At 39.5% G+C, this 24,543-nt stretch overlaps 1 protein-coding gene across 2 annotated transcripts; it reads left to right on the top strand.

The window, feature by feature from the left end:
• On the top strand, positions 1–24,535 carry LOC110072309 (ovomucoid). Of its 2 annotated transcripts, XM_078385812.1 has the most exons (16): positions 1–1,408; positions 1,712–1,737; positions 3,560–3,687; positions 3,840–3,891; positions 5,039–5,166; positions 5,515–5,566; positions 7,916–8,031; positions 8,446–8,497; positions 8,620–8,732; positions 9,003–9,054; positions 12,916–13,043; positions 13,369–13,420; positions 13,881–14,008; positions 14,753–14,804; positions 16,117–16,182; positions 17,918–24,535. In XM_078385812.1, exons 1-15 carry the CDS (start codon positions 1,363–1,365, stop codon positions 16,141–16,143), a joined length of 1,152 nt encoding a protein of 383 aa, XP_078241938.1. In that variant the 5' UTR covers positions 1–1,362; the 3' UTR covers positions 16,144–16,182; positions 17,918–24,535. The 2 variants fall into 2 exon arrangements, with proteins under 2 accessions (XP_078241938.1, XP_072844992.2); XM_072988891.2 differs by lacking the exons at positions 12,916–13,043; positions 13,369–13,420.
• Positions 24,536–24,543: the final 8 nt, after the last annotated feature.

Raw genomic sequence — 24,543 nt, 5'->3', positions numbered from 1 at the left:
GGAGTGCTGGCAGAGAGTGTGCCGTCCCCTGGCAAAGAGAGCGTTACCGTGGAGGAGGGTGTAGCACGAAGCAGAGAAAAGCAAGGGGGAAAACAAAGCGCGGCAACAAATGCAAGAGCGCGGGAAGGCGGGAAGTTCGAAGTAAGTTTGGTAGAGGAGGGAAAGGACATGATAGATGGAGGGCAAGAACTGTCTGTTTGGCAGGAGGAAATAAATGACAGCAGCGAACGCCACTTTGGGGTAGAAATAGAGTTATGGAAGAGAAAGAGAGAGCTGGAGAAGTTACACGAGTATGAGAGGGTAAAAACACAAGAATTACTGAGAGATTTTCCCCACCTGCAAGTGGGAGGTCTGCTTTCTGATCCCATTCCTAAGAGGAAGGATGAGTTACACATAGAACCACTGGAGTGGTCGGTAGTAGTGTTCCCCAGGAACCAAGGTAGGGGACGGGGTGTGATCCGACCCGGTGGGCGGCATATAAGACCCCTCCTTTGGAAGGAGACTGGGCAAGGCACCCATGCTGTGGAACCATCTGCGGAGTGCCCCTCTACGGAGTCTGACCGACACGGAGAGGTTTGGTCCTGCACCCCTATGAGTTCCGCTGGGGAGAAGACCAGTTCGGAGATGGACAGTTTTGGCTTGTTGCCTGAGTTGAGTTTCTTGGATCCTTTTTCTAATAATGTCGAGCCGTTAATTGTTAATAAACCTGAAGTTGTTAAAGTGAAGAAAACAACTCCTCTCCTTCTTCCCGACCTGGATGAGGAACCGCCACCCCCAAAAAGTGAACCCATTTACAGTACCTTTCCATTTTTTTCAGGGATTTAGCTATTTTTGTGAAAAGAATTTTTTTTAAATGAAGACTCACTATGAACTATAGTACTTCTTTAAAAAATGGAATAGAATGGGAAGAGGGGGAACCCTTCCTCCACTGAATATTTATTCAGGGAATTTCAATAGAACATTACAAGCTTTCAGCTTAGGTGGGATCTCAGTTTCCTAACCCATTCTCAAAAATTTCATGACCATGAAGTTAGGACACATCACTGCTCACAATTGCTCAAGGAGAAACATAATCTGTTTGCAAGTGTGGCTGACATGAAAAATGTCATCCAGTTGCAAGTATGATGGATGTGCAAAGAGCTAAAAGGCCAAAAATTACTCTAAAAACAAACACACTCTAGTCACCATTCCAGTTTCCACTGGGACAAGACTCGGTTATCTATTCTCAGCATCTGACCGGAAGGTTGGCCTTTACTTACGAGATAACCTTATCGTGATGGACCTGTCTCCTGGAATGGATAAAAACCAGAACTTTGAGAAGTGTCAGATGTAGTCCTCGTGTACTTCTCCACCTGGAAGACAATGCAGATCTTCACATTTCTCAGTTTTTTGGCCCTTTCCTGCTTCGGTAAGTAGCCTTTGCTTGCATACTGAGGGTTAGATTCCATTCAAATATTTTCTCGTACAGGTGAAATCGGGGGCATAGACAGCAGTCCTTTGAGGTTTTGTTGGAAGGTGTGTAACAGCAGAGTCTAAAGACTTTTAAAACTTCCAGTGCAAGTGCCCAATTTACCTTTTTATGGGGAAGACTTCTTCAATAAGAAATGAGAGGAGAGCAAAGCCTCCCTGTTGGTACACTTCCTTGTAGCAATGGCCGTAACTACCATTTCTATACAAAAAAAAGTAATATAAACTATATTTTTTATTCCAGGTGTTGCCATTGGAAAATCACATGAGGTTAGTGCAAAATATTGTTTATTGTTTTGCTTCACAACTCAAACAGGAAGGTATTAACCCAATTTAGGCAGGTACTTCAATGTGCATACTATTCCTAACCAAAAATGGACAAGTTCAGTAGGTTGGAGTGTGTGTGGTAAATTTGTGTCCCCTGACCTCACCATAATCTGCCCCGGGTCCAGGTGATGGCTGGCTGCTAATTTACAATTCCTAAACTGATAAACCAACTAGAACACAATAATCCATTTATTTGCACATGCTTCCACATTTTGCAGTGCACTGCTTCAGTCAAAAATGACATGTAGAGACATGTGGGACAGAGATAACTGCATGGAAAAAAATTGTACAATAGAAAAAAATTGAACAGAAGATACACATGGATGCTCAGATATGCATTAAACAAAATGTGTGAATTTTCATTTGGGCAGAAGGAATTTGCAAACTGATGCAGAAGTGGGACAGAAAGTGGACCAAAGAAAGTGCCAAAAAGACATCATTCCATTCATATGTGTGGTTCCTGATCCCATACTGCTACATGTAATACTGACCAAATCATTGGTGTTAGCATCTATAATCTCTTGAGAAAGCAGGAAAGAGAAGCAGGGAGCTGGATTCAGCCCCTATCCCTACTATCAGGCAAATGATACATGCTTTTGCCTGGTGAGGAATCCCTCCTCATCCTGGCATTGCTCTGGGATGCAACCAGTTTTCTGTTTATTTCCCCCTGCTTTGCCAGAACCTGATCTGAAGGCCTTAGTCCTGATCTAATTGGCCACCCTAGACATGGAGTACAGCATCACTTCTGATGTGTGGGAAGGTAGGGATGGTGTTTAGAAGCCACTGACACTACCTGTTTGGTCCTCTGTTCCCTCTCTCTGGGCAGTGATTGAATGTGGCCTCAACCTGAGAAAGAGGATAAGTGAGGAAGCAGCAGCCATAATGCTTGCTTCTTGGCATATTTCTCATGGATGTCTGGGCAGTGCCTGCAGCTCTTTGTAACTGTTCCTTCTTTGCTTCTTCGTCTGCTATGTTGGTAAAGAAGTGAGCAGTTCATGAGGAGGAACTGGAGCCACCAACAGTGCCTAGGAAGGGAATTGCCTTCACTGGGTTCACTTTGAAATGAACATATGTCATGTCTTCTGGAATTCATCAAAATGATGCTTGGGGACTGTTGTGATTCTTGTCACTAGGATTTCTATGAGTAGGTTTTCTATTACTGATGGTTGTTAGACAACTACGCACCTGGAGCCTTGGACAGACTAAAATACCTGGCAAACTGTCCAGAATTTTCTTTTCATTCTGTGGACCTAGTCACTCTCTGTCCTCTTGTGAGCCTCCACTTGAGTGCAGCCTATTTACATATAAGTAAAAAAAAGTTATAAAGCATAATCATTTCATTACAATACTCCAGGTAACTGTTGCTGGATATGTCACTGATCAGAAGTGCAAGACACTCTGACTGTCCAAAGGCACAGGGATAGATTTTTCTTCATCATAAAGAGCAGCATGAGGAAAATGGGCCTGGCAAATTTTCATTCTGGGGACATTCGGTATTTGAAATGTTGTATCTTAAGTCTAAAATGCTTAAAGGAAAAAAAGCAGCATGTACTAGTTTTTGGGGCTGACCACTCACTGACCAGGTGAGCACTTCATGGCAAAGGAAGGAGGGAAGGTTAGGCAACACAAAATTTTCCATAATTAAGTCAATCAAGATTTTCATGGTGTTTTTTTCAGCAGGAACAGTCATAGTAAAATACATTTTAGAAACAAATCAACAGTCCTCTATTTATCAGTGAAAAATCTTATCTAATTTTCTGGGCAGGATGAATGTGGTCAGTTTCCTGTTCAAGAAAAAGGCAAACCTTCTGCATGCACAGCTGAATACAAGCCTGTCTGTGGCACCAATGGTGTGACGTATGCCAATCTGTGTGAGCTCTGTGCCGCGAGGAGGTAAGAAAAGCATCACAGCAGTGTTTCTGTCATTACCATAGTCAGTCAAGGCTATTGTTGCTACAAATAGCAATATGTCCAAAATGTGTTTCAACTAAATATGTCATTGTAATTAGTTCCTTTTCACTTGGTCTGAAATTGTCTCTTTTCAGGGAAACAGGCAAGGACATCCATGTAAAACATGAAGGAAAATGCAAAAAACCGGTACCTATCTTACTTTTCATAATCCTGACCTTAAAATATTAACAAATAATCTCAGCTTAAAATTTTATCATGCCATTCTCACAAATTGAATCTGTTTAATTAGCCAAGTATGTGCTGGGATTGCTGAGTTGGGCCTTCATATATTCACAATTAGTTCTGTGTGTTCTGTAGCAAATTGAGGCATGTCTTGCTATGATAATTAATTTGGGCTGATCTGAAATCCAATTTGAGGTTGTGGAATGTGAACAAATTCAGTCCAGAGTGATTTGTGTCCCAGAGGCTGAATCAATTCATAAGCCTCTCATTGACTTGAATGAGAAAACCAAAATGGCTTTAACTTATTTGGTATTATACCGATGTCCAAGAAATTTGGAGACATAATAAATCATGGAAAGAAGAAAGTAAACCTGCCAAATCTCAGATGGCTAATTTTTATATTTAATGAAGTCAAGTAGGCCTTTCCATTTAAGTTAATAGCATACAAGACTCTACAAGGCTATCAAACAACTCACAATTCATATATAAGGAAGGGCCACTGCAAAATTAACGTAGCAGTTCCTGTATACTTTGGAACACAAGATGCTGTCTTATCATGAGTCTGATGATAGGTCTGTGGAGGCCAGTTGTCAACTTGGACTGGCAGTAATGGGTCTCTAAAGTTGAGGCAGGATTCTCTCCCAGTTCTTCCAAGAGATCCCTAGTATTTCCTGCTGGGTTCCTACCCGAGTAGCAGTAAGGTCCAGTCCTGCTTAGCTTGTGAAACCAAACAAGACTGGTATGTTAGGATGGCTCATGTGGCAGCTTGGGAGATTTTCTAGGAATATAGATTCAAAGAGTTCCTGAAACATCTCCATCATCCATTTTGACATTTGTTAGTGTCCAGCACCTACAAAAGGGTATAGAGATGTTATAAATTTCTGGGGAAAAAACTCATGCAATTGTCTTGGGAGGAAATAGCTATTTTTCTTTTTCCCTTTGCTTTCTTGGAATTTGAATTGGGAGGTACTCACATAACACAATGAATACCTCTTGAATTTAGTTTAATATGTAGGTTTTTGAAATGCATTTTTTTCACTCTCAACATGACTTTTTTTCCCCAGGTTGATGGGTGGTCATTTTAGGAACCATTCTATACTTTTCTTTTCAGGATGAATGCAGTAAATACCCAGAGCCATCTGATGGAAAGCCTACCCCTTGCACATATGAGCTTGCTCCACTCTGTGGCAGCGATGGAGTGACATACCCAAATGAGTGTGCATTTTGTGTTGCCAAAAGGTGGGCATATGACCTAACAGTGCCTTTAAAAGAGAGAGAGAGAAAGAAAATCTCAAGCAAATTGTGGCCTATCAGATTCCATTTCCCCCCTGGCAGATAGCAACAAGTATCTTTTCTGTACCGCCAAAAACTGGGTATATCACCAAAAGGATTTATTGGTTTATCTTTTACTGCTCATAAATAAATTTATCTTTTACTGCTCATAAATCCAACCTTATTTTAAAGATTTAAAACAATGCAGCAGAAGCTGGATGTTCAGTCTGTCCAACAAATGATAAGGTGAAAACCCCCATTGCAAACCTATTTTATACTTTTAAAATGCATTCATTTATCACATTTCTCCCCCAGGGAAAGTGGAAAGAACATCAAAATAAAACACCCAGGTGAATGTAAGAAAAAGGTAAATCCACTACTTATATCATTCTTTGTTAGAGACATAATTGTTCTTAGCTGAGGCCCTGGCTTCTCATGCAAAGATTGGATAAAATATAAATATATTGTTTATCTTGTACTTTCAGCTGAGATTGAATAGAGCAGAAGAGAATTGTCTCCCCAAATGATGTTGGTTAGAACCATTAAAACAAGGAACTTGCACTCAGAACTATGTCACAAATGTTTTGGATATTGGCTCTTACCTAATGAGTTGATCAACGTGGGTCTGGGGCATAAATTAAGAGTCCATAGGTCTAATCAGGTGTTAGAAATTCATGTTCACTTACTTGCCATGGGTAAAGGGCAATGCTGTGACCCTGACCCTTTTCTTTTTGGTATTGTTGCCTTCCAACATGACAAAAGGTGACAATTGTGAAGGAGAGCACCCACTGAGTGTGAGTGCTCTCGGTGTGAGTCAGGACCCTGGAAAGTCACAGTCTCAAGTCATGTGGAGAGTGTTCGGGGATAGCAGGAGATCTTAACTTCGATTCCGAAAAACCACAAATGAATCGGGTAGGGCAAGAGCTTCTGTCTACTTTTAGTATACATGGATTCCTAACACTGGAACAGACCTCATACTTGTAGCTCTGGGTGTGGTTAGGTGTAAGTTACATTGTGTGAGGTTACATTAGTTGTAGTACATAAACCAACAACTGGTTAATACGAGCTATTTGGTTTTCTATCTGGTACAATACCTTTGTGAAAAATTATACCAGTGCAAGTTTTTGGAAGATGTAATTTGCTACTCATTATACCTGACAATATTATTCCAATGGTTTCCTTAATCATCTGCAGTGAATTTCTAGAACCAGAAAAGGACAAACTATTTGGGTAGTCTAGAGGTATATAATAATTTTCCAGTGTGTGATGATGTTGATGGTGGTGGTGGTGGTGGTGGTAGTGCTGGTGATGATGATGATCTTTATTACGGTCACTGACCAGTGATATCCAAATGTAGCTATAATACATAAATACAATGAAAAGTAGCATAAGGTAGCAATAATAATATCACATGTACACAATCTGTTACAATATAACTAAATTAGATGGAGCCTCCTTATTTCACTGGACTGAGGAGTTCAGTAAATAAATTAAGTAAACTCTGTACCACCTCCTGTCTCATCGTCTTAAGTAGTGTAGCATATAGAATATAGGGTGTGCAATAAGATACATCTTAATTTGCGGTTTTCCGTAAATTAAATGTTCTGGTTCTGTGAGCCCAGAACTAAGCAGAAATGTACTTTTTAAAAATCTCTGAAAACAACTGGTATTCCTAAACTTAGCAGTATTTCTTTATACGAGTGCAAACATACCATCATGATTTAATTAAGGATTAATTGGCAATTGTCTTTGACTTCATTTCTTTATCATTACAACTATCAGGCAATACAAAGAAAACAATGAAAAAAATTCACTAAGCACAACAAAAGTGTAGAGTAACACAATACATTCCTTTTCATACAAGTGGAATGAGGATCCATCTTATATATATTGTGTCATGTATTGTGGAAAGTCTTGTGCCATCTGGCCTTCACTTTTAGACAGCTGTTAAGGATTGTTGACTACTTAACAGCAACAGAAGTTGTTAAACAGGCATAATTCAAAATTACACCCTCAGTAGCTCTGATCCTGCTGAGGTGGAATGGCTATCCACAAAGCACATCCACCCTCACAATGCACAATCGATCAAAAGAGAACATGTCCAAGTGACTGTGCAGTTGACATAAGCAATCCTTTTTGCCGCAGTGGAATGCTCAACACATTTGTGATGCCATAATATTACAGTACACTGGGATGGACAGGGTTCCAAACAATATATTGGCTAATTAATGAAGTACAAGTCATTCTGTGGCAAGCATTTACAAAATGGAGGTGATGATAGTGGGGAACCCCATAACTGCAGGGGAGGGGTGGTGTTTATATAAAATTTCAGGGGAGGGGTGGTGTGTGTGTGTGTGTGTGTGTGTGTGTGTGTGTGTGTGTGTGTGTACACATACATACATACATACATACATACACACACACACACACACACACACACACACACCACCACCCCTCCCCTGCATTTATACGATACAGGTAGTTAGATATAGATATAGATATAGATATCCCTGCTTGTCATTCTGGCTTTTATATATCTTTTCATTTTCTTAAATTTTCCCCATTAGCAACTATATTGAACTAAAACTATATCATGGAACATCTTGTGATAAAGCATCACACTTGCCAAAGTAATTAATATAACCATGGAAGGAATGAAGCACAATGCTTATTCTTCACTCAATTGTTTTTTCTTCCAACCTCAATTTAATTTCAGGATGAATGCAGCAATTTCCCCAAACCTATAGCAGGCTGCACAAAGGAATACAGACCAGTCTGTGGTACTAATGGTGTGACATACGACAATATATGCCTGCTTTGTTTAGCAAGACAGTAAGTGGACTATTCACAGTACTTGTTGGCAACAATACAGTCACTAAGAATGTTTCGGAAAATTTGCACTTCATGTACTGTCAATTAATTTACATGGGAAGAATATCGATGTGAGAATACCAAGGAGGCCTGCATGAAATAATTTGACAAATACAGGGGTTTGGCCAAATTTTCCTCAAAGCTGATTCCTCTCCTCTTATGAAACATTATACTGGAAGGTCCCTGACCTTGGAGGTACATTGTGGGGGGGGGGCACTTAACACCATTTCAGCCTTTGCAATGGGAACCACTGTATACACCAATGCAGTCCCATTTGTGTGTATTGAGAGCAGAACATTTGTGTTTCTATCATGATGCTGTAAAATGTGCTGATTCGAAAGTTATCATAATTTTATCTTCTCCTCATCTTTCAAGGGAGACAGGGAAAAACATTCGTATAGCTCATGAAGGCAAATGCAAGGAAAAGGTAATTGTGCAACCGTCTGTCCCATTCACAAAGATGATGTGCACTCAGAGGCACACATTCTTTGAAACAGTGAAAAGAGATGCAGTTTGTGTTTTGAGTGATGCCTTTCTTTGATTCAACAGGATGAGTGTAGTCAATACACTGACCCACAGGCATGCACAAAGGAGTATAAACCAGTCTGTGGCAGCGATGGAGTAACATACAACAACAAATGTCTTTTCTGTTGTGCCAAAAAGTGAGTGAGCATATGACTTACATATGGAAATGATGGTACTCAAGCACCATTGCCGACAGCTGTTGGCTAAAGTAAAGCACACAATTCATTTATTTCAAATAATTTATCACTTGTACATCCTGCCTCCTCTTAAGAAGGCACCCTGCAGTAATGAGTTGATATATCTTTATGTGCTGTAATTAAAATGTCCATAAGAGTTGAAGACTGAGTGTTAAGTTCATATTCCTTAGTCTCTTGAAATGAAACTCTTTTTATTTTCGTTTTTTTCAGGGAAAAGGGTGGCAAGTTGACCATCAAACATAAAGGGGAATGTAAGCCAAAGGTAAAACCCCCATTTCTGATATAATTCCCTGCATGTAGATGCAACCTTTCTTACTACAGGCCTAAAGACTTGTTTAGTCGTGGAATTTGTGCTTTGTAGCAAAAGAAAAGCCCATGAAAGAGGCTTATTTTTGCACTTTCATAGTATTTCATTGATTCCCCCCCCCAAAAAAAACTTCTTAAAAACTAATGATTGGTTTTAACAAAGTTTGTGTCTTTTTTTTGTTTTCCCTCTTTCCTTTTTCCTAGCATCTGTAAAAATGCCAGAGAAATATTTCATCCAATAACAATGTGTGGGCTGCTATCAGAAGCCAATCAGAATGTCCAGGACTTAGGACTGGGAAGTTTGAAGCTATAAAAGGGCCCAGATTGGTTAGAACTGAGTGGGGCTGGCCTTTGTCTGTTTCACTCCCATTAACTGTGGATGTGTGAGCGCCTGTCTCTTTTCATCTTGTGCTGCTTCCCTTTGCCTCTATGGGTGCTTTCTTTTTCCTTCGTTTCACTATGGTATGAGGGATATCTCCTATGGGATTATTTTTGCTGTCTCTCTGCTGTTTTGATTTACCCCAAAAGGAGAAGAGAAGGAAGACATCAGGTGGTGGATGAGGATAATTTTTCCCATATTCTAGTCACCTTGGGTTGGCGGGGGTTTTGATTGTTGTTTTTCTTTATTTTCTTGCCTATGGATGGTGTTTTCCTTTTTTCATACATTTTTAAAACAATTGTTATTAGGTTAATATACTATGTATTCATTAAGAGTGTATATTTTGGTAGATTTGGGAGTGGGGGTCTGTTTCATTTATTTATTTCCTTCTGCTGAAGTTTGTGGATTTAAGAGGTAGACTTCATGCAGCTGTGTCATTAGGCTGTGTGGGTGCCTGCTTGCATAGGCCTGAGATTCTGAGGAAGTTTATTCTTTTTCATGTACCTGCTTTGGGGGTAGATTGATTCTCTTTTACCTTCTTCCTGCTCTTTTGGATTATTTTTCAGAGAACTCTTGCCTGCTTTTTCATGGAATGGTCTCTATTGTCTTGTTCCCGTTTCTTTCAAATAGTTTTAAAGGGTTTTTTTTTTAAAGGCTCTTGGTCTACTAGAACCAGAAAAAATAAATGGGAAAAAGCAAGCAAACAAAAAAACCCTAAAGAGGTGCTCACATGTTTAACAGAAGGACTGGTGGGTGAAACAGACAAAAAGGATAGAGACATTCTGCAAAAGAAAGAAAAACAAAATGAAACTTTTTACCATGCAAATCCCTGGTCTTCATGCAGAAAGGTGCATTACTATAAGTAAGTCTGGTCTCACAACAATTCCATCTACCTTTAAAAGGAAAGCAGGAATCAGAATTTGTAGAAATTGCACCAGTACACTTGAATTTTCATGGCATCAAAATGCTTTACAGCCCTAGGCTCTTTCCACCCTGGGGGCAGCATATTTTAACTTGTGTAGTGGAAGAGGTCTGTTGCTCTTCCTGAAGCTGCAATAGGATTTTGGGCAGATTCCAAAATGGGCTAGAAAAAAAAATCACAAGAACAGCATAAAATATAGGAGGCTCCATGGAGATGAGGTGGGACAGAGTGAAGCAGCGACCATACACCTGGGAGATTAGGGAACTGTGTATGGCGTTTCAGCGAAGGCTCCATTTGGGTGAAAGCATCTCCTGTGAACAGCACTTCTAGAGAAATCATGACCAAATCATACACTAAGAGTAAACCTGCCAAATTTCAGAGAGCTCATTACTGGGGCTGGCATGTATTGTTGTTATTTAGTTGTTAACTTCATGACCCCTTGGACCTGAGCACGCCAGGCCCTCCTGTCTTCCACTGCCTCCCAGAGTTTGGTCAAATTCATGTTGGTAGCTTCAATGACACTGTCTATCCATCTCGTCCTCTGTCGTCCGCTTCTCCTCTTGCCTTCACACTTTCCCAACATCAGGGTCTTTTCCAGGGAGTCTTCTCTTCTCATGAGATGGCCAAAGTATTGGAGCCTCAGCTTCAGGATCTGTCCTTCCAGTGAGCACTCAGGGTTGATTTCCTTCAGAATGGAAAGCCGAGAGGAAATTGTTTCCCATCTGATTCAAGCTGTCCTCTTGAAATTCATTTCTAAATGTTTTTCATTTCATACTGGAACCGAATCTGCCCATCATGCTTTGATCTAAACCTTTTATAAATCAGTTGGAACCAGGCCAATCCACTTCAGATCTGGGATTTGTCTCAATCCACTGCACAGACCTATTATGAACATCATATACTGTATTTTAAGAATATACAAGCACACAAACATTTTTCACAAGGGTCTAATAATGTGAACTAAGTTCAAGTTCAAGTTTATTGTATTGGCTAAAAGCCATCACAATTGTTTAAAATACAAATATGATCAAGTAAAATCATGATAAAATCACATAATAAGAGACCCTTCGTATCTGGGAGTCTCCCACATAATTGATCATAATGGTTCTCAGGAAATTAGCACAAATGTTTTTGGCCACTTTTGCAAACAGTACCGTTTTTGTATGTAACATATGGGTCACAGTGCAAAATAACCTGACCACCTTTATTTGAGGGTTTTCCTCCTGTAGGGCAGCCAAAATGTTACCCAGGAACTTTTCTCTGGGGTTTTGATGGAGCTAACAGTTGAATAAATGGTGGACACCATCCTCTATCTCACCTGCTCCGCTAATACATAGCCTTAGATGCTTAGGGACATTCATGTACCTGCCGTCTAAGACAGCAGGTCTAATACAGTAATGTGTGACAGAAAATTGAGGTATAATGAATTCAGGCAGTACCTTCTGTTTCGGTTAATAGCACACAAGACTCTATGACAGTTACCAACTGACATCTCACAATTCTGATATAAAGAAGGGCCACTGCAAAACTTATGTAACAGTTCCTACATATGTAGGAAAGGGACGTGGTGGCGCTGTGGGCTAAACCACAGAAGCCTGTGCTGCAGGGTCAGAAGACCAAGCAGTCGTAAGATCGAATCCACGCAACGGAGTGAGCTCCCATTGCTTTGTCCCAGCTCCCGCCAACCTAGCGGTTCAAAAGCATGCAAATGCAAGTAGATAAATAGGGACCACCTCAGTGGGAAGGTAACAACGTTCTGTGTCTAAGTCGCACTGGCCATGTGACCACGGAAAGATTGTCTTCGGACAAACGGTGGCTCTATGGCTTGGAAACGGGGATGAGCACCGCCTCCTAGAGTCGAACACGACTGGACAAAAATTGTCAAGGGGAACCTTTACCTTTACCTTCACATATGTAGGAACACACAATGCAGTCTTCTCCTGAGTCTGATGATAGGTCCATGAAGACCAATTGTCAATTTGGACTGGCGATAATGGGTCTTTAAGGTTGAGGCTGGATTCTCTCCCAGTTCTTCCAAGAGCTCCCTAGTATTTCCTGCTTGTTTCCTCCCTGAGTAGCAGTAAGATCCAGTACTGCTTAGCTTGTGAAACCAAATGAGACTGGTATGTTAGGATGGCTCATGTGGCAGCTTGGTAGATTTTCTAGGTATATTCTAGAAAATCCAAACAGACCCTCAAAGAGTTCCTGAAACACCTCCATCATCAATGTTGACATTTGTTAGTGTCCAGCACCTACAAAAGAGTATAGAGATGTTTTAAATTTTGGAAGGAAAAAAACCCTCATGAAATTGTCTTGGGAGGAAATAGCTATTTTTCTTTATCCTTTGGCTTTCTAGGAATTGGAATTGGGAGGTACTTGCATAACACAATGGATGCCTCTTGAATTTAGTTTAAAATGTAGGTTTTTTAAATGTATTTTTCTCACTCTCAATATGACTTTTCCCCCCAGGTTGATGGGTGGCCATTTTAGGAACCATTCTATACTTTTCTTTTCAGGATGAATGCAGTAAATACCCAGAGCCATCTGATGGAAAGCCTACCCCTTGCACATATGAGCTTGCTCCAGTCTGTGGCAGCGATGGAGTGACATACCCAAATGAGTGTGCATTTTGTGTTGCTAAAAGGTGGGCATATGACCTAACAGTGTGTTTAAAGAGAGAGAGAGAAAGAAAGAAAATCTCAAGCAAATTGTGACCTATCATATTCCATTTCCCCCCTGGCAGATAGCAACAAGTATATTTTCTGTACTGTCAAAAACTGGGCATATCACCAAAAAGATTTATTGGGGTATCTTTTACTGCTCATAAATCCAACCTTATTTTAAAGATTTAAAACAATGCATCAGATGCTGGATGTTCAGTCTGCCCAACAAATGATAAGGTGAAAACATGCATTGCAAACCTATTGTACACTTTTAAAATGCATTAATTTATCACATTTCTCCCCCAGGGAAAGTGGAAAGAACATCAAAATAAAACACCGAGGTGAATGCAAGAAAAAGGTAAATCCACTACTTATATCATTCTTTGTTAGAGACATAATTGTTCTTAGCCGAGGCCCTGGATCCTCATGCAAAGATTGGATAAAATATAGGAGAACCCCATGGGTGCGAGGTGGTGTGGAGTGAAGCAGCTTTAAGCTAATGGGGGGCATGTATATCTGTACCCAGCTTTACAGGGAGCAGCAGTTGGGTGTAAGCTTCTCATGTAAACAACACTTTTAGGTAAATCAAGACCAAATTACACATTCAGGGTAATGGGTCTTTCCAGCTATTTTTCCTAGACACACCAAACCTTCAAAGCTCCCTGCCAAAGCAAATAAGTCTGCAAATAAAGACTGTTTTTACATCCCAGCAGCCAATCACAAAATAAAGGAAAGTTAATTTGCAACATGACGGATGACTTTTTTCCCCAAGTTGGTGGGTGGACATTTTAGGAACCAGTCTATACTTTTCTTTTCAGGATGAATGCAGTAAATACCCAGAGCCATCTGATGGAAAGCTTGTCGCTTGCACACTTGAGCATGCTCCAGTCTGTGGCAGTGATGGAGTGACGTACCCAAATGAGTGTGCTTTTTGTGCTGCCAAAAGGTGGGCATATGACCTAACAGTGCCTTTAAAGAGAGAGAAAAATGAAAATCTTGAGCAAATTGTGGCTTATCAGATTCCATTTCCCCCCTGGCATATAGCAACATGTGTGTTTTCTGTGCTGCTAAAAGGTGAGTACGCTTGTGTAGACCTACATGGAGAAATGAAGCATTATCTACAACTGGTGGCAAAAGTACAGCACATTATTCATCTATTTCACATAATATATCATATTTACATCTTGCATCTTCTTATATGAAGGTAAAGATAAAGGTTCCCCTTGACATTTAGTCCAGTCGTGTCTAACTCTAGGGGGTGGTGCTGATCCCCATTTCCAAGCCAGTGTTTTTGTCTGTAAACAGTTTCCGTGGTCACGTGGCCAGCGTGACTGGACATGGAACACCGTTGCCTTTCCACCACGGTGGTACCTATTTATCTGCTCACATTTTTACATGCTTTCGAACTGCTAGGTTGGCTGGAGCTGAGACAAGCAACAGGAGCTCAGTCCATCATGTGGATTCGATCTTATGACTGCTGGTCTTCTGACCTTGCAGCACAGAGGCTTCTGCAGTTTAACCCACGTCCCTTCTTATATGAAAGAGACTTGTAAAAAGGCAGTCTGAAGTAAGATGTTGATACACCTTAAGATGCTACAGTGGAAATAACATCACATGTGAGGAGTGAATGCTGTGTTCATATCTCTGGACTCTTTAAATTAAACCTTCCTTTCTTTATTTTTCCCCCCAGGGAAAAGGGAGGCAAATTAACCATCATTCATAAAGGGGAATGTGATCAAAAGGTAAATCCAGTTCTCATATAATTGCATGTTTTATGCACAACCTTTCTTATTACAGGTCTCAGGTCTTTGTGCAGAAAGCTACATTACAGACTTTGGTCTCCTTAAGGTTCCCCTTTTGCTCTAGGGAAGCATTTGGAAGCCTTGTATGCGGAGAACCTTCATTTGGTAAAAATCACCACTAGAACACTGTAGAGATTGGCCAGCTATTTTTGTGGGTAAAAGTTTCCAACCCTTATCCAAGGTTTTCTCAGGGCAAAAGGGGCCTCAGGATCTAAAATAAGGAGACTGCAAGCTTTTAATTTAATAATATCATGCATTATTCAGTTGATGTTACAGTATTTATCAACCATGTCTAAGCCAGAGCCAAAAATAGCTATACCTCTGTGGCAGTTAGACATTAATATAACCCAGAATTCCTCAGAAGTACCAAGTTGGGGAGGGGGGAGAGAGACCATAAAGACTTCTTAGTTCCTGAAGCAAGCAATTTCTCCCACCCTTGATTCTCCCATTCCAGGGCAATTCTTAAGGTTCCAATAAAGGAAGTGGCAGGGTGATGTTCAGCCTCTTCGCCACCTTTGGACTGATCCTGCAACTCCAAGAGGGGTTGTGTCTTGGTCCCCTTGAATTCATATTACTTTAATTACTTGACTTTAATTACTTTAATGGGTTCTCCAGAATGGTTGTCCAACCAAGTGGAGTCAGTCTTTACATAAAGCATGCTGGGGTATATGTGCCCAAAGTGAAATAGCTACAGTGAACGCAACAAAAGATTTTGAGGCACTTGAAAAACAATTATCATTTATTATGAAACAAGCTTCCTTGGAATCTGTTCCCTTCAACAGACATGATAGGGAAACTAACAGTGTATATCTGTTTACTCTACCCGAATCACCTGACATAGCCAGCAGGGATGGCTGAGGGGCCTAACGCTGAGAGAGGCCCGGAAAGAAAGAACAAGAAGCCGGGCCTTCTCGGCAGTGGCCTCTTGGCTCTGGAACAGCCTCCTGACAGACATTCGTTTGGCACCCTCGCTGGGTGTTTTTAAAATCCATTTAAAAACATGGCTTTTCAGGCAGGCCTTCGCTCCAGTCAATGAAACTGACCTTTACTTTTTCTTTTAATCACTCCATCTTGGCAAGGATTTATATAATAGTTAAAAATTTTGATGTTTTAAATGTTTTTAGGATGTTGTTTTGCTATGTTTTATGTATGTAAGCCGCCCTGAGTAGACTTTGTCTAGGGGGGAGGGTAAAAATCCAATAAAAGTATTAAAAAAGTATAAAAGTATTCACTACTTAATTTATCTATTCAGACTAAAAAGCAGGGAGAAGCTGACTAAGGAAAGAATATTTTGATAATGAAGAAACCTGGAAGAGAGGTATGTGCATACCATATAGTTCTCATTGCAAAGTCATACCTAATAAACTGTCTCTCAGCTCTAAATTTATAAAGGTAATGTGACAGCGGTAGGAAAATATTTTTGCTGAATACTGCATGCCCTCAGGGGATCATGCTTGGGCCAATCAGGATAGGTTCAGTCCAGAATCAACAGTGGGTAAGGGCCCCATTTCTCTCTCCCTCTCTCTCTTCTTCCTTCCCTCACCCAAAGAGCTAGAAGCGCAACTGACTCTTTGCAGGTAGCTTTTCGAAATGAGGCCAAAGGCCTCTCTCCACTCAATGCATTCCCACATCTTTGTTTCAGCCTTTTCTCTTGCCTTATCAGTCACTTAGTTTGCTATGAGAGAAACAAACAATTTTAAAATTCTCCACAACTTATTGAACTGTAGGTTTTTGTAGGGTGCATGTATCTGTAGCCCTTCAATGTTTGATAAAGCGGCCTCTGACAAAGAGGAAGTATATTACCAAAAGGGAGAACAACAACAAAACACCAGTGATTTGCATAAAAAATGTGTGCTAATGTATAGATATAAATACAAAATTAGAAATGATTGGCTAGAATTGTATTAATTTTATCATAAGTCCGACAGCAGAATTCTGGGCAGTGAATATTGTATTTCTCATGATACACCAACTCACACAACTGATGTGTGACAAGAAAGATAAGTACCAACCAGTTAACAAGTGCCAATTTGCTGTTGAGATACATGCCACTGAATTTAGGTATAAGAAATAAGATTCTTGCCTTTATGTGTCATTTAGTCACAATTAGTAATCATCTCATGGGAGCTGAGAATCCCATCACCAGGTGATCTGTTTGTTTGCTGAGTCTTCTATCTATCCTGGTGATAACTATACATGCACAAACAAAGCCCTGGTCTACTTTCTTATGGTATTTGCCTTTAAACCAGACTTGATCTGGACATGCCTTCCAACAGAGGATATCTTCAAAAGCAGAGTTGTCTTTTGATGGTGTTTCAAATGGAAGACTGTCATTTGTAAAAGAAGATATGTGGCCACCATAATGTTAGAGCATTCAAACTAGATGTGGAAATTAGATATCATACCCTCATCAGCAGCAAAGGCTGCATTTTTAGTTCAACACATTTAAAGGAACAAAAAAGGAGGAACATCAACTCCATTGTAACCTACATTTTGTCTAAGTGAAAATTATATCATGCACAATATTTGCTTTAAAGCATATGAATTGAGTAGGTTTCCCTGCTTTCTCCACTGTATAATTGCTGCCTTTCATTTCAACTTCTTTAGTACTGTGCTTGGTTTACAAGTACTGTTTCTTTTCCTCCAAATTTTGATTTTGACAAGTGAGAACAGACCTCTCTCTCCTGCATTCCCTTATATCCTTCCCTCACAACGTGACAAAGGTCAACTTGTGAATTTTTGATTTCTGACAAACCATAGTTTCCTGCTCTACATCCAAACTCTGGCTTGCACTATCCCATAGAAATCATGATTTGCAGTTAGCTTGGATGGCTAGTGTGGATCCTACAGAGTAGAAATGTGGCTTACATTTTTACTTCAGATGTAATAGAATGGCAGGATTTTCTACAAAGCGGGATGCCTTAAGCAAATATGGAGAGTCAGCATTGGAAAGTGGAGGCTCTTCTAATACAAAGTATAGGTTGGAGGATCAGACTGCTTTCCTGTGGCCTATTCTCAGAGACAGGATAATGCTATCTTTCTTTTCTTTTCAGTTTCCAAGGACAAATGAAGAAAGATTTAGTCCCAAGCAGAAAGAAATGATGTTAATCAGAAGACCAATATTATTATGATGTTCTGAAGATGTCTGTATCTTCATTTTCAAGTATAATGCAGATGTCTTGATTTGCTGAGAGAATAAAGCAAATTGAATTAATTTTTGTTTGTTTGTTTTGTTTTTGTCTTATCATTACAAACTTCATATGGTACTTTGACAATGAATCATTTCAGGAAAGGACTATTTTTATCCTTGCTTGTGTATGAAGCTCAATTCATCTGACATTAGGATAGGCTTAAATTCCTTGGATCACTATGCTTGAAAAATGCCATCTGGTTCTAAGAACCAGGCAATTAGTTAGTAATAGGACTACTGGCAAAATGCTAGCTTCAAAATGAAGGAGTGAGTGTGCACAATATCATGTTGCTAAGATCTGCTCCGATAGAGATAGAGTGTAAAAAAGGAAGAGTATTTCAACAAGTGAGCATATTCTGCATATTTATCCCAATTTTTTTCCTTAGATCTAACACATTAAAAACTGAGATTCCCCAAACTTACTTATATTTATATATATGAAAATTAAATGCATAGTATAAACAAAAATCCTGAGATCTTACTTTATAATTTGACTTGCCATGTATTTTATGCAGAAAAAAACAAAAACAAAACAAGGTTTAGGAAGGAAATTGAGAATGGAGTTAAAACAAATTCTGCATACTTTTAGTACAGAAGAATTTCTCTTGGAACAGTAAAACAGAATAAATCACCTCCCACTATATCTTGAACTGTCTTCTCCTAGAATCAATTAGTACTTCTACTATATAAATGTATGTTCACATTAGAGAGAGTAATCATGCTCTAAAATTAAGAAAACAAAGAACATCTGAGCAAGTGATAGTCATCACTATCTTCCACTACTACTCAATGCCATCCGCTAGTCCTCAAGATATATTCCTTGTCGAATCACATCTCATGCCAATGTGCCACCTAAGGAATGGTTTGGAGGACTTTTACCCCCTGTTTTGTTTAATGGTACAAGGCAGTGGTTCCCAACTTTGGGTCCTCAGATGTTTTTGGACTAAAACTTTGAGAAACTGCAGTACAAGAACATCTGGGAACCACTGGTGTAAGATATACTGCACCACTGAGGTCAGAACAAGGTGGAAGTATCCACTTTTCACTGTATCAGGAAGGTCTCAGACATAGCCAAGAGGTCTCACTGGACATCCTTCTACTTGTCCTTTTGCTTCACTGCTATTTCCAGTCAAACTCCTTGGCCAGCTCCTTCTTTGACATTAAATGTGGCTTCACAAAATGTACACATGCCACACGCTTTCCTCTCCTTCTAACACAATGCCAATATTTTCTGCCACTGCATTGCTGGAACAATATAGTGCTCTAAAATGTCACCGTCATCATGGCTCCACTGGGGTATTTGCTCATTTCAGTTTCAGCAGGTCATGTTCTAAGACCAAGGCTTAAGACCATGCTATAGAGCATGATTGTTCCATAACAGCAGCAAGCTTCCAAGTGGCTGAGAGTTCATCTTGTTGACTCTCATTGAAAATAATAGTGGCACTAATTCATCAGAGATCTTCATCAGGTACCATACAGTACGTACTGTGATCTTTTCCACTTATTCCTCGTTGCTATTTTAGTTTACTCAGATACTTGTAACCAATGATTCACTTCATCTGGTTAATTGATTCTGAATTATTAATGGGTTAACAAAGCAGTCCTCTAAACTTTCTTATCACTATTTGTGTGAAAGAAAATGAACTTTTACTTGTAATTAGCTTTCTTGCCACACTTCCAAATCCAGGTTTACATAATTAAGTCACATTGCAGGACCACGCCACCAAGAACACAATGACAGCAAAGAGTTTGATAAAAAGGTTTCCCATCCCATTGTTTGAACCCATTGTTGACAGCCACTGATGTAAGCAATAGACAGGTGTGGCTCAACACACAGAAGGCCACCCCATCAATATAATATGACTTTGATGCTTCACAAGGCAATACTGGAGAAGGACAAGGTGAGGCTTAATTGCTGATCCCAGCTATTCCATCCTCCCATCTGGATCTAGACCTGAAAGACTAAGGCAAAGTATGGGTGCATTGAGGGTAACTTGTAAGCAAGGACAAATTGTGACATTCCTGGTGACTGGATATGTATCTTATAGCATCTAGTTTTCTTTTAGCTTCTAGTTTTAGCATCTTTTAGCTTCTAGTTTTCTGGCTTAAAGACATGTGAGCCAACATAAGATAGCCTTAACTTTGGTTTTAAAGCAGCAGATTTATATATATATATATATAACTTTGGTTTTAAAGCAGCAGATTTATATATATAATTATATATAATATATATAATTGAATATACACAAATTCTTTATAAGAAAAGAGTCTTATGTAACTAAAACAGCACTGCCCACATGGACAAGGACAGAGAAGACATACAGAAATGGGAAAACCATAAGGTTTGCAGAATTTTTTTAAAAAAACTTTTAAAGCAGAGAAATACTATGTAAAGCATAGGCTTTACATGATATACAATGGTTGTTAATAATATAATTGTAGTTCTACGTGTACTTTAAAAAAAACCCTATTGTTAAATTATTCGCTTTGAAACATATTAGCATTTGGGCTCCCTTACGTCTGCCCCGGACAAAACAACGTAAGCCATTGTTCAAGCTCACTGATTGATATTACATCATGTGATTGATACTATAGATATGAAGTGCTATAAGTGATTGCTCTCAGTATGTTCTTGGGCAGAACGGTCACTGGCTGGATCCTTGGAGAACAAAGAAACTGCCCCCCGTTAACCATGAAGATAACAATCCTCTTTGAGATACTTTGTCTGGCAAACTGTTACTCCTTATTAGGTAAGCACTGTGGTTTGATTTTCAAATCTTCTTAAGCAAGGACCCCTTAGAATAGTTTTTGCTCTATCCAACAAAATGAAAACCACTTTTTCACAGCAGATTAAATAATGGCCAAAATCCTGTTGCCTAGTGTAGTCAATCACATTGAGTCAGTGGGGATTTTGCACATCACCTCCTCCATAAATTCCATAGATTCAAATGGGCCTACTCTAGATGTCACTTACTTTAGCAGAGAAAGTCAGTTAGAACTAATGGAAATGCTCACTAAACTGCCATTGATTCAATTGCCCTACTCAAGTGTGACTTACTAAATAACAGGATTTTGCCCAATGTGTTTTTCGACCACATTGAGACATACACACCAGGCAGTTGATACACCACTGTCTTCCTTGACACATGAATCTGTAAGTTGGAGAATGGAAATGCAAGGGACCTAATTATATATCAGCGTTCAGACATGAGGCTAAATCCAAACTGAGTCACAGTTACAGTAGGCCTATGGAAATCAGGGAGATTTCACTTTAAAATGGCAATTCTTCCTTATTGTTTTTTCTTCTTCTTCTGACACAATGTTTCTGTCATGCCTCTGGGAATTGCAAATTATCTTATTTTTGTTTTGTAACTGGTCATCAGTAAATGAGCACAGAATCTATTTGATTTTGTGATAACAAAAGCTTTGAAGTACTATGTACTTGGAAGAATTGTTTTATCCCCTTGAAATTGTGAACTGGGTGTCTCATCTATTTCTGCCTTAACTCTGGATCCAAATAATTGACTCCAGTATCTTTTGCTTTGGTGGGAGTATTTCCTGAACACAGTGAAACTTTAAAGGCTTCCAGAGGCCGCAGAAAGAAAGTTAATCTTTGCCAGTGCCCCTCCCTCTCCACATGGAGCTCGTGTCTGGAGTACATTTGCCAGGGGTGCAAAGGCGGGAGGCAGGAAACCATGAAAATGGATTCCAGCCTCATTTAACCCATGGAAATGTGACAAATAATATGAGAATGCCTTTGCATGTATAGTCCTGCCCACCAACTGTACAAAACAGGTAGCCACTGAAAAGACTCACCAGAACAAACCTGGTGAGCTGAAGTTAACTTTTCCAAGATCTTGTTACTAATATCAGGTTTCAATACTGTGCAAATATTGTTGGGGATATTTAGTTTTGCTTTACAACTTTCTAGTAGCAGCTGTGGTGGAAAAGTAATAGTTCCACAGTACCATCAGAGTACATTATACTTTATAAAGCAACTAGTGGGAAAAGCATATGCCTGCCACGAGTATCTTAGATTCTGAATTAAAAGTTGTGTGCCATCAAACCAATTCTGCTTTATGGCAACTCTTTTCAGGGTTTCCTAGATAGAGAATGCAGAAATGATTCACCATTCCTTTCTTCTGAGGCATTCTGGGACTGTAGCTGGCTCTTCTCCCATGAGGCACAGTGGGTAATCGAACTGCCAACTTGTGGCTCCACTGAGCCATCCATCTAGTTTAGAAACTTCATCACCACTTCAGAATTCTTAGCAGAACCATCTTGTCTCATCAGAAATTATCTTGGAAAATGTGAAAGAATGCTAATATTCTATTTAGCCAGTTAAATTACCTCATGTACATACCATCTTTTCCAGAGGATTGGTGTGTGTTGTGGGGGGATACTTTTCAGGGCTCAGCTACAGTGGCCAGGGAAAACTGGAAGCTGTATTCCAAAAAAGGATTTATATTTCAAATGTTGATCCTTTTTGCCACCAGAGCAGTCACGGTGATTTATGTTTCCTAATAACAGCTGAGATATGGGGCAAAAGAAAAGAAGGAAATGAAAAAGAAGACAATAGCAAGCACATTTAGGTACCAGCTTTTTCACAGGGTACGAATTATTTACATAAGTAGCAGGTGGTGTAGTTCTGGGAGAGAAACAACCAAACTATAGCTGGTCCTAGATGAGCAGATGGAGAGGCATTAACTGTCTCATCTCTCCTTTTGTTGAAACTGAGTCAACTGAGTCCTCAAGGAGATCATTCCTAGGGAAGGAGACACACCAAATGCCAGTTGGTGCTAGGTGGGTCTCACCTCTCTCTCAGATACAGCCAAGAGAAGGACACCACACACAAAACATGAATCATAAGAACGTAAGAAATGTCCTGTTGGATCAGGCCAAGGGCCTATCTAGTCCAGCTTCCTGTATCTTACAGTAGCCCTACCAGATGCATTTTTAGAACAATTAATGTTTGTTTGTAATGGCCAGAAAAAGACCAATGGCAAAAAGCTACCGTATTTTTCGCACCATAAGACCCACTTTTTTCCCACAAAACAGGGGGGTGGAAAGTCTGTGCATCTTATGGAGCGAAGAAAACAGATTATATTTTCCTGTTTTCTTCTCCTAAAAAATTGGTGCGTCTTATGGAAAGGTGCGTCTTATGGAGCAAAAAATAGGTAACTGTAAAGTTGTTTCCAATTTTTGTTAAAATGTTTTTAGCTTTAGTTATTGTTCAGAACTCAAGAATCAATACAATTTAATATATGTTTGCTTGAACACATCTAGTTACTGGAAAATAATGGTTTCTCAAATTGTTTTTCAGATGCTAAATCTTCAATCAAGGTCAGTTAATGAGTTTGTTAATAACATATTTTTCATGTTAGATTGTATCCACATGCTGTATATCAGAAATGAAAGTAATTATGTTACAGGGAAACTGAAACTGAATTATTTTGAATTATGGAAACTATTTCAACTACTGTGAGTTTCCCCCTGCTTTAAACTTCAGATGCTGCTAAAACAAATACCAATGCATAGCAGGGGAACAGAAACTCTCCCCTTGTAATTTCAGACTATCAAATGTTGTCACATTAGGTCGCTGAGCACAACATTAAACATTTCATTTTTTTCTGTGTGTGTTTGTAACAAATGTAAAATGGGACAATGTGATCAACCTGATCAAATACATACCCAGATGACTGTGGAAGGAAGGCAGACAATTTTGAAGAAATTGGCTGGTTTTTGAAGAATGCAAAAAACTACAAGATTGAAAGAAGAGCAGGAAAGTTCCGCTAGCAGAGCACTGGATTTAGCCTAAAGTGCAATCCTATACATTCTATCTTTACCTAGAAGTAAATGTACTGGCAACTTTGTGGATAGCATTTCCACATCAGCGCTATCATAGCTGTTGTGGGTGCAAAATCAATTGTGGCCACATAGTTACACAATAGGATTTTGACTATTCTACATAATAAATAAATGATAAAAATCAAAGTTAGCTGGTGGGTGTACATTTGGAATGTCTAGTCTTTCTATTCTTACTTCAGATTCTCTTCTCTCCTCAGGCTAAGTTTGGCATTTCGTCTCATTGGTCACATTATACCCCGATTATGGCCATGCCACATCATGGCCATTTCATCCATTATCCAGTCTGGAATCCTATCATCCGTTTATCACAAAAGTAAGTCACTAGCCATTACAGAATAAGTCAAGAGGCAAAATGGAGTATTTTAGTCAGCAGCATAGTGACAGCCAAGATCCCCTCCTTCTGCAAGTCTAGGAAGTCACAATCATTTAAGAGTAATCTATGGAGGAAGTAGCACAACATCCTTAAAGGTAAGGAAACACCGTACACTTAAAAATATAGATATCCATTTTCTCAAGACACTTAGTTCTCTGAGACACAGAAGCAAATTTGACCCATCCTATTTGATCCATCCTTTCCCAAGTTACAAATAAATAAATAAATAAATAAATAAATCCCTGCCC

This window comes from Pogona vitticeps, chromosome 2 (assembly GCF_051106095.1).
Source record: "Pogona vitticeps strain Pit_001003342236 chromosome 2, PviZW2.1, whole genome shotgun sequence".
NCBI classification, from domain to species: Eukaryota; Metazoa; Chordata; class Lepidosauria; order Squamata; family Agamidae; genus Pogona; species Pogona vitticeps.
This window is presented reverse-complemented; position numbering and strand designations above follow the sequence as displayed.